Here is a 13,448-nt window from a genome sequence, read left to right as displayed (position 1 = left end):
TCCAGGTGAATTTGAGGTCTGGGTGGAAGGTGTTAGTGTAGTGGATGAACTGTTCAACCTCCTCGTGGGAGCACGAGGTAGTGCCGATACAGTCATCAATGTAGCGGAGGAAAAGATGGGGGGTGGGGCCAGTGTAGTTGCGGGAGATGGATTGTTCCACATACCCTACGAAGAGGCAGGCATAGCTGGGGCCCATGGGGGTGCCCATGGCTACTCCTTTTGTTTGGAGAAAGTGGGAGGATTGGAAAGAAAAGTTGTTCAGGGTGAGGATCAGTTCGGTCAGTCGAAGGAGGGTGTCGGTGGAAGGGTACTGGGTGGTACGGCGGGAAAGGAAGGAGCGGAGTGCTTTGAGTCCTTCGTGATGGGGGATGGAGGTGTACAGGGACTGGGTGTCCATGGTGAAGATGAGGCGTTGGGGACCGGGGGAGCGGAAATCCTGGAGGAGGTGGAGGGCGTGGGTGGTGTCACGAACGTAGGTGGGGAGTTCTTGGACTAATGGGGACAGGACCGTGTCGAGGTATGCGGAGATGAGTTCGGTGGGGCAGGAGCAGGCTGAGACGATGGGTCGTCCGGGGCAGTCAGGTTTGTGGATTTTGGGCAGGAGGTAGAAACGGGCGGTGCGGGGTTGTGGGACTATGAGCTTTCCATGGTGAAGATGAGGCGTTGACAGGAGACAGAGGGTGGTGGTGGAAGACTGTGTATGTGATTGGAGACCAGTGTGCAATGGGATACTACAAGGATCAGTGTTTGGCCCTTTGTTTGTTTGTGAATTTCATAAATGATGTAGATGAAAATGTGGTGAGGCATGATAAGTTGCACATGACATAAAGATTGGCCAGGTCGTTGATGGGAGGAAGGTTACAGAAGGATATAAACAGACTAGAAGACCACTGACAGTTGGAATGTAATCCTGATAATTGTGAGGTCATATATTTTGGAAGAACTAACAAGACAAGGGAGTATTCAATGAAATGGCATGACATTAGGAAGCTCAGAAGAATAGAAGGATCTTGGCGCTTGTCCATAGATCCTGAAGGTGACAGGACAGCTTAATGGGGAATGTAAGAAGGCATGCTGGAAGCTTGCCTTTATCAGTCAAGGTGTACATCATAAGAGTGGGAGGACAGAACATAGAACTGTACAGCACAGGAACAGGCCCTTCAGCCCACAATGTTATGTCGAATATGAGGCTAAATTAAACAAATCCCTTCTGCCTGCCCTTGGTCCATATCCCTCCAATCCTTGTACATTCATGTGCTTATCTAAAAGTCCCTTAAATGCCCCTATCATATCTGCCTCCACCACCATCCCTAGCAGCATTTTCCAGCCTCCTCCTACTCTGTGCAAAAAAATTTGTTCTTCACATCTCCTTTGAACTTTCCCCTCTCAAGTTAAATGCATTAGTATTAGACATTTCAACTCTGGGAGAAAGATTCTGACCGTCAGCCCTATCTATACATCTCAATTTTATCTATTAAGTCTCCCCTCAGCATTCACTGCTCAAGAGAAAATAGCCCTAGTTTTTAAAGCCCCTTCTTCTAGATCATATCCTCTAATCCAAGCAGCATTCTGGTAAACCTCTTCTGTGCCCTCTCCAAAGCCTCCACATTGTGCCCGTAATGTGGTCACCAAAATTGAATGCAATACTCTTAAGTGTGGCCTAAGCAAAGTCTTATAAAGCTGCAACATGACATCCTGACTCTTGCACTGAATTCCCCAACCAATAAGGCAAGCATGCCATGCACCTTCTCTATCACTCTATCTACTTGAGTTGCCACTTTTAGGGAGCTATGGATTTGAACCCCAAGATCTCTCTGTACGTCAATACTGTTCAGAATCTTGCTTGTAACTGTATACCTTTCCTTAACATTTAATTTCTGAAAATGCAGCATCTCACACTTACCTGGATTAAACTCCCATCTGCCACCCCTATCTGCAACCGATCTATATCCCGCTGTATCCTTTGACAACATTCTACACTATCCACAATTCTAGTGATCTTTGTATCATCTGCAAACTTACTGACCCACCCATCTACATTTTCATCCAAATCATTTATGTACATCGCAAATAGCAGAGGTCCCAGTATGGATCCCTGCGGAACCCACTAGTCACAGACATCTAGCCAGAAAAAGTCACTTCCGCCACTACCCTCTGTCTTCTTTGGGCAAGTAAATTCTGAATCCAAGCGACCGTTACCATGGATCCCATGCATCATACTCTTCTGAATGAGCCGAATATGAAGGACCTTGTCAAAAGCCTTATTAAAATCCATGCCGACGACAACAACTGCTCTACTCTCATTGATCACCTTTGTCAACTCTTCAAAAAATTCAATCAAGTTAGTAAGACATGATCTGCCCCGCACAATGCCATGCTGATTGTTCCTAATTAGGCTATGCTTTTCCATGTTACTTTGGAGCTGTACAGAAGTTTGTTTAGGCCACAGCTGAAGTACTGAGAGCAGTTCTGATTACCACATTATAGGAAGAATGTGATTGTAAAGCAGAGGAGATTCACCAGGATGTTGCCTGTGATGGAACATTTCAGAGAGGCTGGATAAGCTTGGGTTGTTTTCTTTGGAGCAGAGAAGTTTGAAGGGTGAACCTGATAATGGTGTATAAGATTATGGGGAACATGGACAGGTGGATAGAAAGCAGCTGTTCATCTTAGTCGAAGGGTCAAGAACAAGGAGGCTTACTTTTAAAATGAAAGGCAGGATGTTTAGAGGGGATTTGAGGAAAAGGTTTCTTATACTTCCAATAAGGGCAGTAGGAACAGAAATCCTCATACCATTTAAGAAATATTTAGAAGTATACTTCTGTGCCAGGGCATTCAAGGTTATGGACCATTCTGGTAAATGGGACTAGAATAGTATTTGCAGGTTTTTAATTTGTGCAGACGCAATTGGCTGAAGATCCTTTTTCTGTGCTGTAAACCTCTGTCTCTAATTATCCTTCTGCTTCTTCTGCAGACTACTTTATGGCCCTTGATTATCTGTGAAGAGAAATAGGTCTTTCTTACTCCCTTTAACTAGGTACCTCAGGTTTTTTAACAACTCAATTAAATTGTTAGCCCCCAGCATCATTTTTTGAAGAGAAATAACAACCTACCTTATCTTTCCTCTCAACTAAAATTTCAACATCCTTTTAAATGTCTGTACACTCTTTCTCTCATAATCATATCTTTTTGATGTCCTTTAGGCTGTGGCCTAGTGTTTCATACAGTGCTAATATAACCTTCCTGCTGCTATATTCCTCACAAAGCATCTTATATACTTTCTTAATCATTAAACTGTCCTATCATGTGACCCTCAAAAATCTATGGACATGCTCTTCAAGTTCCCTTTGCTCCTGTTTATTCATTTGCCCTTCCAAAATGGATTATTTCTCACTTCTCAGAATTTAAATCCACTTGTCACTTTTCTGAACAATTCATTAATATTTTCATTCAATCTATAGCTTATTCCTCACTATTAACCAATTAATCAATTTTTGTACCACCTGAAAACTCATTTGCCATAAACTCTACATTTAAGTCTAAATTACCACAAATATAGTTCAGTGGATACAATTTCAAAAAGAAATAAGGGGGGAACCACTGAAGACTGAGATGCAGAATTTTTTTCATTGAGGGCAGTGAATCTTTGGAATTCTGTACTCCAGTGAGCTGTAGAAACTCACAAATTTTTTTGAATATAGTTAATGTAGAAATTGATTCAGAAATCTGTCAATGACATAATGATGCATGAGTGTACTGAATGGTGATGTAGGCTTATTAGACAGAATGACTTACCCCTGATTACTATTTAGCTGTGAAAGCAAGAATTCTATACTGAGCTTGCAGAACCCCATTGGAACTAGTCATCCAGTCCCAGAAACAGCAGCTTGCTGTCACAGTGAGCCAAATCTGAATCTAACTTGTCATTTCTCCTTGGACCCCATGGGGCCATATTCTTATCAGTGAGTCAAAGTGAATCTGGTAAATTAAGCAGTGTCCAAATCAACTCCACCCTCAGTGACAAGGAAGTGAAGCACAGCTGTGCAAACAAAGTTTTTCCCCCACAATTCTCAGTCAGAAATGCCAAGTGGATGATCCATCTGAGCCCTTTAGTCCTCCCCATCTTCCAGAAATGCCAGACAGATACGTTCAATCCATATAAAAAATTTGGGCTTTATAAAAATCCCAGTTGTGGTACTGAAGCCTTGTGCTCCAGAAATAACTGCACCTTCGGCCATGCTTGTTCAATACAGCTGCAATTCTGGAATATAGCTGATAATGTGGAAAATTGCCTGGTTATGTTCTGACTACAAAACAGGACAAATCCAACCAGGTCAATTATCATCCCACCAACCTACTCTCAATCATCAGCAAAGTTATGGAAACATACTGACATTGAGTGGTATTACTTAGCTGTAATCTGGCCACTCAGCTCCAGACATCATTACAGTCTTGGTCCAGACAAAAGAGTTGACTTGCAGAGGCAAAGTGAGAGTGACTGTGATACTATTCTAAAGGGAGCATGGTTTTATGACAATTACCAATCTTTTAAATTTAAATTTGGTTAGATTGGTGGACAGTTGACACTGAAAAGGGAACATTTTCAGGGCTAAGAGAAATAAAAAGCATGAGAATCAGATAGTAGAGGGATACTGATAGCATTTTACAAACAAAATCAACAATAAGAGAAAACAAAGATTTCCATATTTAAGGCCAAATAATCTGAGTGTATTGGGTCTTTATTTCAAAAAGCTGGCACAAATGCAGTAAGCCAAATAGTCTCTGTTATATGACACTATGAATTTAAAATTGTGACAATGAATGATTTGAGTACCATCAGTAACAAAACTCAGATTTATTAGCAAGTTGTTTGATTCTAACAGTCAGTTAGTATATTTCTCCAACTTTACAGACTAGAAATGAAACACCTTTGACACTGTCCCAGTGATTCCTATGTTGCTGCATGCTGAGTGCAATCAGGCTTTATTCTTGTGACGTTTGTTTTATTTTGATTCCTTTTTATGGAACTTAAATTTAGTGCTACAGGAGTTACATCATCATTGTTCCTAGATGTATCATTATTAGTTTTAATGAAAATGGCAGTGTTTTAATCTGACGCAATATATATGTGGCTGGCATTTATGAATTGTAGAGGAATCCTTTGGAAGCTCAACAACTTTAACAACACATCATCAGTGGACATCATCTGACTGTCCTCAAGAAGAAATGTGGAACTGACTGTACTTTGCTTTACCAAGGAAAAAAAATAACATTTGTTGGACAGCTTTATCACTCAGAGCCACCGTAGACAGGAATCAGTTAAGAGAATCTTGAGTTATACTGAGGCATATTTATCTTATTTTAACAGATCTTGATCAATCAACTAAAAATAACCAAATATATATATAACGTTCTCAAAAAAAGAAGACACTGTTTTTAAAGAAATAAAATCATTTACTTCCTTTAAACATTTTGACTAAAATCATATTTCTTTGCCTGTGATGAGCAGCTTGTGCTATTGCCAACAATTTACACAATTACACAAATGGACTTTAGTGTAATCCGTTTCACAAATTTGTAGTTAAAAGCAAGATTATTTTTAAGTATGCTCACATAAAAATATGGAAATATACATTTATCAAGAATGTTTTTTAAAGACAACTGCATATACATTAGAATCTGTAACAAAAATATTTTTTCTTGTAGTCATCTTGGTCATACCACTTAATGATAACTAGTTTAAACACAATATAAGGAGTAGGATTTATATTCAGCTTTCAAGCCAATAAAATAATAAATTACAACCCAGCAGAAGCAAAGTATACTGTACAATACACAATTGGAGTGATAAATGCTTTTCAATTTTCACCAGAGGACTACTATAAAACAATCATTTATTCAATGCTGACTACCAAGTCACTCCATCAGATCCTTACCTTTTCTGCACTCCAAAAATATGGAAATGTAGCATTAAAGAGAGATTGGGGTATTTTAAGTAATACAATACACCTGATTACAAATATAGAAACACATATAATTTGATGTGCACTACACCTTTACAATAAATTACATCAATTTCCATACAGTGATATAGTGTTACATGTCTATTAGATTCTACTGTACAGAAGTGCAAAATTAGCTGCAGTGATTTTAGTGTAAAGGCTGTTTAAGGTTACTTGAGAAACCAGAATGTATATTGTAACAATTACAGAATTTGGAGTCCAGTGTCAATTTGGAGCATATATAGTATGCAAGCACTAAAAATTTGTTCTAGTCCTCAAAAATGAATTAATTCTGACGTGAGAAAAGTGCAGGCAACAATGAGGAACACATCTGTGCCTCTATCCCTCTTATTACCACTGAGTAACATTACTGAATTTGTTCTTTGCAGTTTTAGGGAGCTGAGTCTAGCAGATCCTGTAAAGTCTTTGCAATATGGGGTGGTCGGGTTGGGGCTTGATCAATTAAACTTTGACCCATTGGTTTAAACAACGCCTTTGCCAGTTTAGTTGTAGCTACACGAATGTTTCCTCCACTACCAGGAAGTGATCCACTGTTTGTCATATTTCCCAGGAGATGCCACAAAACTGGCAAAACCTTTTGTTCAACAATCTGAGGCTTCCGTGTGTACAGGTCTGGTACCAGATCTGAAATAAAAAGAAAGTGGTAAATCTGATTACTTCCTTTTTTTTGTCATACAGAACAAGAAAGATTAATGTAATTATGTGCTGTTGCCTCCTGTAAGACGTTTAATGGCTAGCGGTTTTGACTAGCAATCTAGATAGACAGGATTTAGAGATGCTGGTGTTGGACTGGGGTGTACAAAGTTAAAAATCACACAACACCAGGTTATAGTCCAACAGCACTTCCAATTAAACCTGTTGGACTATAACCTGGTGTTGTGTGAAATCTAGATAGAGATTGTGAGGTTAAATTTCATTGTAGCAAACTTTATAAAATTAAATTTTAGAAATCTGGAGATTTGCAGGGTAGCACCAGAAAGTAATATGAAAGCTGTATGTTGTAAAAATCTAACTGATACACTAAGGGTGTTCAGTGAAAAAGAATGTAGCACCTCTCCCTAGTTTGGCCTATGCGTATCTTCAGTCCTACATGATCTGCTGAACTACTATTGCTCCTCTGGTAATTAATACTAGTTTGCCGGTTCAGTCAATAGACAAGGACAAATAAGAAAAGAAAAACAGGGTAGAGGAGAAAGAATGTAGGGTAGCAAAATGACTTTTCTATCTCAACCATTTTCCTGTCCATATGATCCCTTTAATGCCATTGTCTTCAAATAGGCCAACTTCCATGCTATAACTTTTAAATATTTGATTGCCATTACTAAGTTTCTGTTTCTCAGCTCAGCAGCAAGCATGGGCTGAATTAATTCACTTCACTTTGGGTTTAAATTAGATTGATCACTTAAGTGATCTGTAATCCTTTATGAGAATAAGTCATTTTTGACAATATATCCAACACTTTCATTAGTTCTTGTTCCTTCTGTTTGCTGGACCATCAAAAGTACATCGTAGTTTCTTCCATTCATTAATTAAGCTCAAGCCATGTTTTGCTTTATCTTCTGTCTAAGCATTTGTTTATACCATGTTCTTCTCATGTGATTACATGTATGTTTGACACTCCCAGTATACCTCACAGCTGAATGTAGCAACAATTGATCTACCCAAATTCTCTTTCTCAGTCTCCACAATTCACATGCTATGATAGGTCTAGAATTCATGATGAGTTTGACAATTCTCCTTGCCAACCCAGGCAAAATCCTGGAGCATAACACTTGGAGCAAATAGTGAGTTGGCTAAGCAATCACAACTGTATTAGAACTACCCAGTGTTTATATTTTACACTTAACTCTGATTACCCTATTTACACTACCCCATGTTTTCCTATTCTCTCTCCCTATTGTATACTTCAAACTATCATTTAAACTTGTTAAAGCTATCTCCTCCTTTCACAGCATCTAGCAGTAAGTTCCACATTCTCTGTGTACAAACGCCTCCTAAATTATTTGATTGATCTGTTGGTAGCCATAATTGTCATTTTGCTTCACTTTCAATCACTTATCTGTGTTGAATTACCCAATTCTATGACAACCTCAGCTGTTCTGATGCTGAAACCTTTAGTCTTTACCTTCCTAAATCATTCTTGGCTGGCCTCTCACATTAGACCATGGGTCAGCCAAAACTATGCTGCCATTATCCTAACTCAAACCAAATTCTGTTGACACACACCACCCCTCAACTGGCTTATACTGGCTCCTGGTTAAGCAGTGATTCAGTCTGAAAATTCTCATTCTTGATTTCAAATCCTACCATGAGTTGGACCCTCCCATCTCTGTAATCTCCAGAAATCCACAAACACAGGAATCTGTGCTGTTCTAGTTTGGCGTCTTGAGAATCTCTTATTTCAAAGTGCTTCACCAGGTGAAGGAGCAGTGCACTGAAAGCTTGTACTTCTAAATAAACCTGTTGGACTATAACCTGGTGTTGTGTGATTTTTAACTTTGTCCACCCCAGCCCAACACTAGCATCTCCACATCATGGTCATCAGTGGTGGGGGAACATTCAACCTTCTTGGCAGTAAGCTCTGGAATTCCCTCCATAAATTTCTAAAACTTTATATGTCGCCCTTTCGTTTAATGCATTGCTTAAAACTTACCTCTTGTTTTTAGCCATCTGCACTCTATTTATGTGACTTGGTGTCCCATTTGATTTATAATGCCTCTGAAATGCCTCAGGACTTCTGTTACTTTAATTGTGCCAAATAAATACAAATTGATGTTTTGAACTCATTAATTAGATAGTTTTTCCACACCTATTTCAAATTTCCACATCCTACTAAGATGACATGCAAAAATAATTACTAACTTCTTCTTTGAAAATGGTTTTAAATCAATATTGCCCACTTGTTATGATCTCCATAGAGATTGACACTGGATGTTCAATCTTTTTAAAATTTAAAAGCTGAAAAAATGACAAAATTTCACAATTTAAGGTTTTACTGTACCAAAAAGACTGAAGTACTATTTATTAAACACCATCTCAGTTGGCAACTTATTCTTTAGACCACAAAATAGAATATTCTCCTTTTTTGTTTTAGGACAGCTGACAAACATCTCACACATGTTTTACACTGTCCATAAGTAGACACTCAATTCTCCCAGAACCAATTTGAGGTTATTCTGAATTCCCTTAGATTTATTTATATTCTTTGCCCTCCTTAGCATGGGATCTTCTAATCTCAGAATGAGGTTTTTCCTGGGAGAATCCTCCTCCAAAGTAAGCTAGTTGAATCTTTCAACCTCATTTTTATCATATTATGAATTTGCTCCATGCATGAGCTTCCATCTGTAATCCTGTGTGGTGAGCTACAGAATCTTGTAAATTGTTGCTGTTGTCCTCTCAAATCCTGTGATACTAACCTTTTCTGTATGTTTTCAGGGATTTGTTGGATCCTTTCATTTTCCAAGCTAATCTCCATAACAAAGTACATCACATACTTCTATTCAGGTCGAAATGCCGATTGGTAATCCTAGAGACCCAACTCTCTTTTATCTTGTAATTAAATGGTCAGTTTAAAGTAGAACCATTTACAAACGGATCCTTCAAGACTTTCTAGGACTTGGGCTCAGTCTATGCACCTCTTTCCATTTAAACAATCTCAGCCCCCATTAATCTCCAACCATTGAACCACACAGTCTTGCTGTCAGGCAAACTTCAGAGCATGTCACAGGAAAAGTCCCAAAACAATATACAGTTATATAAATTGCAACTGTAATAGTTATTAACAGAAAGTACCTTTGGCTTTTGCCCATTTCTCCTGCTAACCACTTTACAGTGGAGGATTTCTCTTGGTTTAACATGTAAAGTACTTTTGCACTTACCCATGGCTTCAACATCCTTCAAATGACAAAATTAACCTATCCAATAATTGGTTTAGCTTTACCATTTCCTGTTTGTATATTCTATAAACCCAATTATAAAACTTGCAATCCCACATGCTTTTTTAAAAAAAAGTTACAATATTCAACAACTTCCCATTCCCACTTTTAAGAACTGTTTACCCAAACACATAAGTCCATAGCTCCTTTTTAAAGATTTACAGTTCAAGAGACATTAAAATATAGGAGGAGATTAGATTAGATTACTTACAGTGTGGAAACAGGCCCTTCGGCCCAACAAGTCCACACCGCCCCACTGATACCCCTACATTTACCCCTTACCTAACACTACGGGCAATATAGTATGGCCAATTCACCTGACCTGCACATCTTTGGACTGTGGGAGGAAACCGGAGCACCCGGAGGAAACCCACGCAGACACGGGGAGAATGTGCAAACTCCACACAGTCAGTCGCCTGAGTCGGGAATTGAACCCGGGTCTCTGGCGCTGTAAGGCAGCAGTGCTAACCACTGTGCCACCGTGCCGCCCACAAAGAGGTAGGCCATTTTGTACAAGTCTGCCCCACCAATCATTGAGATCACAACTGATCTGATAATCCTCAACTCCACTCTCCTGCCTTATTCCCATAAACCTTTATTCCCTTACTGATTTAAAGTCTGTCTACTTAACCTTGAATATACTTAACGATCCAGTCTTGACAGCCCTCTTCCATAAAGGATTCCACAGGTTCATAACTCCTTGAGAGAATAAATTCCTTCTCATCTCTGTCTTAACTATATGACCATTTGTTCCAAGATTATGTCCTGTTGCCCTAGAATTGAGACAGTGGATACTTTGCTGTAGGCATTTGTGCTATGTACCAGCTGCATTCGTATCAAATATGATTCAACCAAATGGCCATGTCTCAAGGTCGACAGGAAGTAGTCTGCAGTTAGTTCAAGAGAGACACCTTTCAGGCAGGGAGTGCCAGCATAATAACTCAACATTAATTGTCATCAGTCCAGGAGATTGGGCATAGCCCAATTTGTGGGCGGCATGGTGGCACAGTGGTTAGCACTGCTGCCTCACAGCGCCAGAGACCCGGGTTGAATTCCCGCCTCAGGCGACTGACTGTGTGGAGTTTGCATGTTCTCCCCGTGTCTGCGTGGGTTTCCTCCGGGTGCTCCGGTTTCCTCCCACAGTCCAAAGGTGTGCAGGGTCAGGTGAATTGGCCATACTAAATTGCCCGTAGTGTTAGGTAAGGGGTAAATGTAGGGGTATGGGTGGGTTCGCTTTGGCGGGTCGGTGGGACTTGTTGGGCCGAAGGGCCTGTTTCCACACTGTAATGTAATCTGTAATCAAAAAAACCCTTCCAGAAGGGGAAACAACCTTTCTGCATCCACAATGTCAAGTTCCTTAAGAAGCTTGTATGTTCAATAATGTTGCTTCTCATTATTCTAAAATCCAGCAATTACAGGCCCAATTGATGTAACCTGTCCCCATGAGACAATGCTCCCATATCTGTTTTCAGCCTGGTTAACCTTCTCTGGACTGTCTCCAATGTTAATATACCTTTCCTGAGATAAGGAGCCTAAAGCTGTTCACAGTATTCCAGCTGTGGTCTGACTAGTGCCTTGTCTAGTTTTGGTCAAACCTCTCTACTTTTATATTCCATTCTGGTTGAAATAAATACCAACATTCTACATGCCTTTCCTTTTACCCATCGATGCGAGCTTTCTGTGATGGACAAGGACTCCCAAATCCCTCTGTTCCATAGCTTTCTGTAATCTTTCTCCACTTACATAATATTCAGTTCCTCTATTCTTCTTGCACAAGTTCACATTTTCCCACATTATATTTCATCTGACAAGTTTTTGCTCACTTGCTTAACCTGTTTACATCTTTCTGCACACTCTTTATGTCATCCTTATCATTTGTCTTAATTTTTGTGTTATCTGCAAATTCAGCTATAGTACATTCACTTTCCTCACCAAAGTCATCAAAATATTTTGAAAATAATTGTGACGCCAGTATTGATCCCTGTGATAATCTACCAATTACAGGTTACCACCCTGAAAATGCCCACTTATCCCAACTGTCTTCTATTTGTTAGCCAGTCCCCTACCCATGTTAATATACAACATGCATTACTATAGGCTGTTGGTTTATTAAGCTTAATGTGTGGTACCTATTTAAATGCCTTCTGAAAATCTAAATATATTCATCCCTTGCTTTCTCTTGATCTAACTCACTTCTTGCCTCTTCAAAGAATTCTAGAAAATTTGTCAGTTTACAGGTTCTTAATCGACATTACATTTTAGCTGGTATCCACTTGTTGAAACTATTAACTTGTATTTTTCTGAAGTTACTACCAATTCCATACCTAACCTACTTTTATTTTGGGAAAACAACTACTTTGTTTTCTGTCCTGTGAGAAACTTCCTACACAGACTTATTGTACTGTATTTGCTTTTGGGATATGAACATAGTAGGCAAGGTCAGCATTTATTTCCCATCCTTAAATGTCCCTGAGATGGTAATGGTGAGCCAATGCCTTAGATTGTTTCAGTCCATGTAGTGTTGGTATTTTCAAAATTTTTAGAGAGGGAGTCAGGACTTTGATAATCAGGAGACTGAAGGATGGTGTGCAACTTAGAGGAGAATGTACAGGTGGTGGCGCTCTTATGGATCCATTGCCCTTGTTTCTTTAAATGGCAGAGGTTGATTGGTTTGCTGTGGAAGGACCCTTAGTAAGTTGCTCCAGGAATGTTGAAACTGAGCATTAATGGAAGACAGAAGAAATGTTTAAGGTGGTATTTGGGTTGCTAAAGGCAGGCTGCATTGTTTTGGATAATGTCTAACTTCAATTGTTGTTGGAGCTGCACACATCCTAGCAAGTGGAGAGTACTCTATCATACTCCTAACTTGTCTCTCATTGATGGTGAGCAGCTTTGGGAAGTTAGGGTCTGAGTTATTTGCTATAGAATTTCTAGTATTTGACCTGCTCTTGTACTATGCTTTTTTTGGTGAGTCCAGTTAAGTTTCAGGTTAATAATAATTCCCAGAAATTCACAGTGAGGAAATCAGTGATGATAATGCTGTTGAATGTCATGAGGAGATTGCTGTACTCTCTCTTGGTGGAATAAAACAAAACTGTAGATATGGTAGATCAGAAACAAGAACAGATATTGCTGGAGAAACTCAGCAGATCTGACAGCAGCTGTGGGAAGAAAACAGAGTTAATTCTTCTGATGAAGAGTCACCGGATTCAAGGTGTTAACTCTGCTTTTTTCCCACAGATGCTGCCAGGCCTGTTGAGTTTCTCCAGCAATTTTTGTTATTGCCTCTCTTGTTGGAGATGATCCTCAAATGGCAATTGTGTGTTGCAAATATTTATTGTCACTTAGTGTTAAACCTGGAAAGCCAGTTGGTGAAGGATTATTATGAAGCTAATGTTTACTTATTTGTTTAAGAGGTGTAAAATCACAAGCATACAGTGCAGTGGGAGGTGGTTCTTGTGGCACAGTGATATTGTGAACAAGGAACTCC

At 39.4% G+C, this 13,448-nt stretch overlaps 1 protein-coding gene and 1 long non-coding RNA gene across 2 annotated transcripts in view; one reads left to right on the top strand and one right to left on the bottom strand.

The window, feature by feature from the left end:
- Nucleotides 1-13,448, top strand: part of LOC122553488 — a 51,173-nt gene that overhangs the window by 12,862 nt on the left and 24,863 nt on the right. The window lies entirely within an intron of this gene.
- LOC122553484 (TOG array regulator of axonemal microtubules protein 1) overlaps nucleotides 5,432-13,448 on the bottom strand; it is a 170,222-nt gene continuing 162,205 nt past the window's right edge. Inside the window, exon 22 of the mRNA XM_043697298.1 lies at nucleotides 5,432-6,647. Within this exon, the coding sequence (XP_043553233.1) occupies nucleotides 6,394-6,647 (254 nt within the window). The 3' untranslated portion in view covers nucleotides 5,432-6,393. The remainder of the gene's footprint in view (nucleotides 6,648-13,448) is intronic.

This window comes from Chiloscyllium plagiosum, chromosome 10, assembly GCF_004010195.1.
Source record: "Chiloscyllium plagiosum isolate BGI_BamShark_2017 chromosome 10, ASM401019v2, whole genome shotgun sequence".
In the NCBI taxonomy this organism is placed as follows: domain Eukaryota; kingdom Metazoa; phylum Chordata; class Chondrichthyes; order Orectolobiformes; family Hemiscylliidae; genus Chiloscyllium; species Chiloscyllium plagiosum.
This window is presented reverse-complemented; position numbering and strand designations above follow the sequence as displayed.